The following is a 5,361-nucleotide window of genomic DNA, read 5'->3' on the forward strand; positions in this document are numbered from 1 at the left end:
TAAGATTATTTATATTTTTATAAGAATAAATAAATCATAAGAAAAAGCAACAACTCATGTGTACTCATATATTTAATTAACCCATATATATTAATATTATATTATTATATATAAATAAATGAACTTACATACAATTTCTCGTTTTTTAGTTTCCTTGACGATTTGGATCGGTTAGGCGCTAAGGATTATCAGCCAACTGAGCAGGATATTCTACGCACTCGTGTCAAAACAACTGGTATTGTTGAAGTGCACTTCTCCTTCAAAAATCTTAACTTCAAGTAAGTTTTTTCCACATCCAATACCGCTACAAGTCTTATTAAATTGTATTCCTATTTAGACTATTTGACGTTGGTGGGCAACGTTCTGAACGAAAGAAATGGATTCATTGTTTTGAGGATGTAACTGCAATTATTTTCTGCGTTGCCATGTCAGAATATGATCAAGTCTTGCATGAAGATGAAACTACGGTATTAATTAATAATTTATGAAAAAAAATTAACTGTTTAACAAATAATTTTTTTCATCTCTAGAACCGAATGCAAGAATCACTCAAACTCTTTGATTCTATTTGCAATAATAAATGGTTCACAGATACTTCGATTATATTATTTTTGAATAAAAAGGATTTATTCGAGGAAAAGATTCGAAAGAGTCCATTGACAATCTGCTTCCCCGAGTATACAGGTATGTCAATTTCACTATTTGAGTGTTAAATACTCAAATGAATAAAATCTGTAATTATACATTATTATTATTTTTTTTGTCTTTTGTCGGATTAAAACATTTTATTATTTAAAAAAATATTAAAATAAAAAAAAATAAATTTTTTTTTTCTTTTTATATATATTTAACAAACTTCTTTGAAGATTTTAGTTTATTATTTCCGATAACAATATATACCTTTCCAATTATTATCATTTAGTTTTTTAGATTATTTAGTTTATAGATTAATTTAATTAGCAGTAGATTATTATTCAATTTTTATTTAGTTTCTGCAGTTAAAATAAATATATAAACATATATAAAATGTGTCCATGATATTTAAAACGACTACCGCAATCCAAATAACTTCTTTTTTAATTAACAATATGTCATTATTCAATCGCTTTTTTTAAATCTAACAATAAGTCTTAGATTCTTAGAAGCCAGGGCTTATTTACCAGATATCACAGCGCGTAATTTGAATTTAATCTCGCAATCCAGATGGCTTAGTAATTGAGATTAAATGTAATTAATATTATTTCTAACTAGTATTAATTTTTCTTTTATATTTCAATATGCCAATAAATGATATTTATTAGTGAATTTATATCAATTTTTAATCCTGTTAATGAATCCATTTTTAAATCTCTAAACTAAGTAGTTTTATATTGCAAGAAAGATTTTAATCAGTTTTAAAGATGCCACCATATATTGCTAACTTTGAGTATATTTTATTTCTTAATATATCTTACTAAACGTCAGAATATTTTACAATAGATATAAACTATAATCCATTTGCTAAATCCTTTCTATACATAAGAACGTGATACACCGATCCGCGACCATAAATTTACTTCGATTAATTTACAGAGAATTGCAGTAAATTATAATAACTGTACTCAGACTATCGCAGCCAATTACATTTTCTAGAGAAGTTTTTACTTCTTTTATGGTGGAAAATGATCTGTAAACGCCAGCTCTTGTGAATAGTAGATTAGCCAATGCACCTATCATTGATATGCTTATCAAAATACCATATATTTGATATGGTTTCATACATACCATATCAAAATACATACTCCATTCAATTCACTGCAGATAAATACATTTTATTGACAGTTGATTTGTATAGATAATTGATTCGTTTCGGATGCGGCTTCACCATATCTAACTTTACCCCTGGTTTCCTGTCGGGCTAAAGATTTGTTTTGAAAACAAATACTCATCTTTTCTATTTAGTGAATATGACCAATATTAGAGCAAAAGAACTGTAATAGGAATAACTGTTGTGCTCACTATTACACCTAACCCATTGAGCTCTTAGCGAAGTATCTAGCATCACTTTATGCAACTTTATTTTTCTATTTCATTCTGTTAAACTTTAAGTAAACCACAGGTTTTCCATTCAATACTACAAATTAAATACTATTATCTATTTCAACTTGTATAATTAATAATGTTCATAACATCATATATTATATTTTTAGGTGGACAAGAATATGGAGAAGCAGCTGCATATATTCAAGCTCAATTTGAAGCGAAAAACAAATCAACCTCAAAAGAAATTTACTGCCACATGACGTGTGCCACAGATACGAACAACATTCAATTTGTATTCGATGCTGTCACCGATGTGATCATTGCAAATAATTTGCGAGGTTGCGGTTTGTACTAAACTAAGTCAAACAAATTAAAAAAAGGAACTAATGATGGAAGCCATTTTATCTCTCTATTAACAACAATAACACAGCAATAATTGTAATGTTGATTAGAACAATAGCAGAAAATAATATAATAATAAGGACAACATGAAATTGGATTAGAAATAGTAAAATAGTTAAGCAAACATCAATCATGATCACAAAAACAAAACAACTGACACAAAATATTTTGTATATCCTTTCTAAATGCTGAAAACACTCTTTTTTCTAGACTCAGTGAGAATTCTTCAAAACTTCAATATCTTTAATTGATTTTATACTGATTGAAAAAATTGTGTTTAAATATTCAGATTTTTTATAATTGCTAAAATATTCAAGTCTATTTTTCCAGAATTGAAAAGCAAATGTTGAACGAAGTAAAGTTTAAATTATAATTGCAAATAAATTCATTATAATTTTAAGTAGTCACAAACAAACTATATATATATATATATATATATATAGAATAAAAAAAATAAATAATGAGAATCAAAAGAACAAAACGATTTACTAATACAGAAAATTTCTTCTGGAACTCATTTCATATGTAATTTTTGTAAACATAATTTAAACATTAAATTTAGCAACTTTAGTAAATAATTTTTAATAGGTGAACATGCAACAAAAAAAGGAAAACAAACGTACATTAAATACTTAAATTAACATTTTATTAAAAAAAATTCAATTCAACATAAAATATAACAAAAGCATACACATAAACGCACACAAGAAAAAGCGAGTTTGTTTTTAAGTTTTTTAAATTAAATTTTATTTATTTTAGTCTTAAAATTTGACTTTTTTTATATTGTTAACAATATTAAAAAAAAATTCTCGACCAGTTTACTTATGCCATATAAGATAAAATAAATTATTTTAGCGAACAAAAAATTTCTTCAATATTTTCATTCTCTTAATATATAATAGGTTCTATCAGAAATGTTCAAAAAATTTATTCCAAACCAATATCTTTTGATAAAGTTTCAAATAAATTAAGAAAATAAAAAAAACGAATTTATAGTTGCAACCGGAAATATTTTCATTTATTTATATTACATTAATTTACATACATTTCAAAAACTCTCCTTATCCTCTCTGTTTATCTCGCTCTCTCTTCCTTAGTTATTATATGTAATTTTTGCTGAAACCAAATATATTTATAAAAAAAATTAGTATTAAAAAATATTCTAGTATTTTAGTTCATAACGAACAAACACAGAAAATTAATAAAGTACAGTCCCACTCAAAATTCGCACACGATTTACTCTTAAATGCTGGAAACGAAAGTTCATACTTGGCTTGAAACTAATCTCGTAGGAGAACTTAGTTTAAGTGTAAACACTATGCATTCTCTTTTAATTAAAAAAAAGTGCTGAAATAAAATCGAATTCCACAATCAAGGTTTTTGTTTATCACCCAGCAAACAAAATACAAATTTTAATAATTATTTCTCACTTCAATTTTTTAACTTTTACTTAAAATAAATAAAATTTGTATTTACTTGCATTTCAATAAAAAATATTAAGCTGAATAAGCATCCTATTTAGTTTATAAGGATGCTGATTTATTTGCATTTTTTTCAAATCAAACTATTTTTTAAAAACATGTTATAATAGCAATAAAAACACGCACATTTAAAAACAAATAATAAAATGATTTATGAGAATTTTGAGAATTATATATATATATATAATAATAAATATATAGTACTATTTCTGTATGTATAATAATTATTTATATGTTATTGTAACGTATTAAATTGTTAGAAGTGGCATTTAACACGTGTTGTGTATTTTTTATATATGTACTTTTTTTTTATTTTTATTTTACTAAATGCATAAATAGTATTTTTTATAATGTATATGTTACTGTTTAAATTTAAATTTAATTATTTGTATTTAAAATATTTATTGCATTTTGTTTCTTTATATTCATGTATACTTTGTTTAAATTCTATTTGTATCAATTAATGTGCTTCTCTTCTCTATAATGTCTCAAATACTTTCCTAAAACTTTTATTTGTATATTTTTCGAATATTTATTTATAAACTATTACTTATTTATATTTTCCGTATTTATGTTAGTTTTAAGTTAAATTAAATATATGTGTACGATTAAAATAAAAATTCGAAAATTCTATAAACCAATTGTTTTTAATGTAATAAAAAAAATAAATTATTAAAAATAATAATATTTCAATAAATATCAATTTGTGCAATAGAAAAAACTATAAGAAATTTAATTTAAAAAAAATTGTTCGCGTGGTGTCTATTGTTTACTGATATATATATAAATTTTATATATATTTATTCAAAAATATATTAATAAAAATTAAAACAAAAATTTTTTGTCTTAAAACTTTTTAAGGTTGATTATATACAATTTAAAATCATATAATTAGTCTTTTTCTTCCTTTTCTAACATAATTCCATATATTTTGGAGTAATCAGTTTATATACAGCAGTATTATTTTTTTATTTTTGTTCTTTTTGTTTTTATAAAGCATACGAAGATAGGGAAGATTGTTTTTTTATTTTATTTTATTAGTTTGTATTATGTTAAAGGTTAGTTACGATATTTATTTTAAGTATTCATCACTTAATTTATTCTGATTGTTGATCTCATTTATTCCCTTCATTGTTTTTAATTAATAATTAATTAATCTTATCTTAACTATATTAGTCATTTAAAACCAATTTAAAACAATTTTAGTGAATTGCTTTTTTAAACATTAAGTTGTAAATTTTATTGGTTCAATTAAATATTTTTTATATTTTTCAGTTTATTTATATATATTTATTATATTTTGTTATTGTATATTTTATTATTATTGTGATTTTATAATACTGAATTTATATATACTTATTATTTTGATTCAATATTAATCTTACTTTTATTTACGATATATAAAATATAATACTTATATACATATTATATTAAATATTATTAAATATATTAATAT

At 22.9% G+C, this 5,361-nt stretch overlaps 1 protein-coding gene across 1 annotated transcript; it reads left to right on the top strand.

Annotated features, from left to right (window-relative positions):
* Positions 1-141: 141 nt before the first annotated feature.
* LOC119674969 (G protein alpha o subunit) lies at positions 142-2,676 on the top strand (the record flags this gene model as incomplete). The annotated part of the gene is made up of 4 exons (XM_038086124.1): positions 142-278; positions 338-467; positions 531-684; positions 2,190-2,676. Coding segments are annotated over 4 exons (609 nt in total), but the record flags the coding sequence as incomplete, so codon positions are not given.
* Between the last annotated feature and the right edge of the window lie 2,685 nt (positions 2,677-5,361).

Source organism: Teleopsis dalmanni, chromosome 2 (assembly GCF_002237135.1).
Source record: "Teleopsis dalmanni isolate 2A chromosome 2, ASM223713v2, whole genome shotgun sequence".
NCBI lineage: Eukaryota > Metazoa > Arthropoda > Insecta > Diptera > Diopsidae > Teleopsis > Teleopsis dalmanni.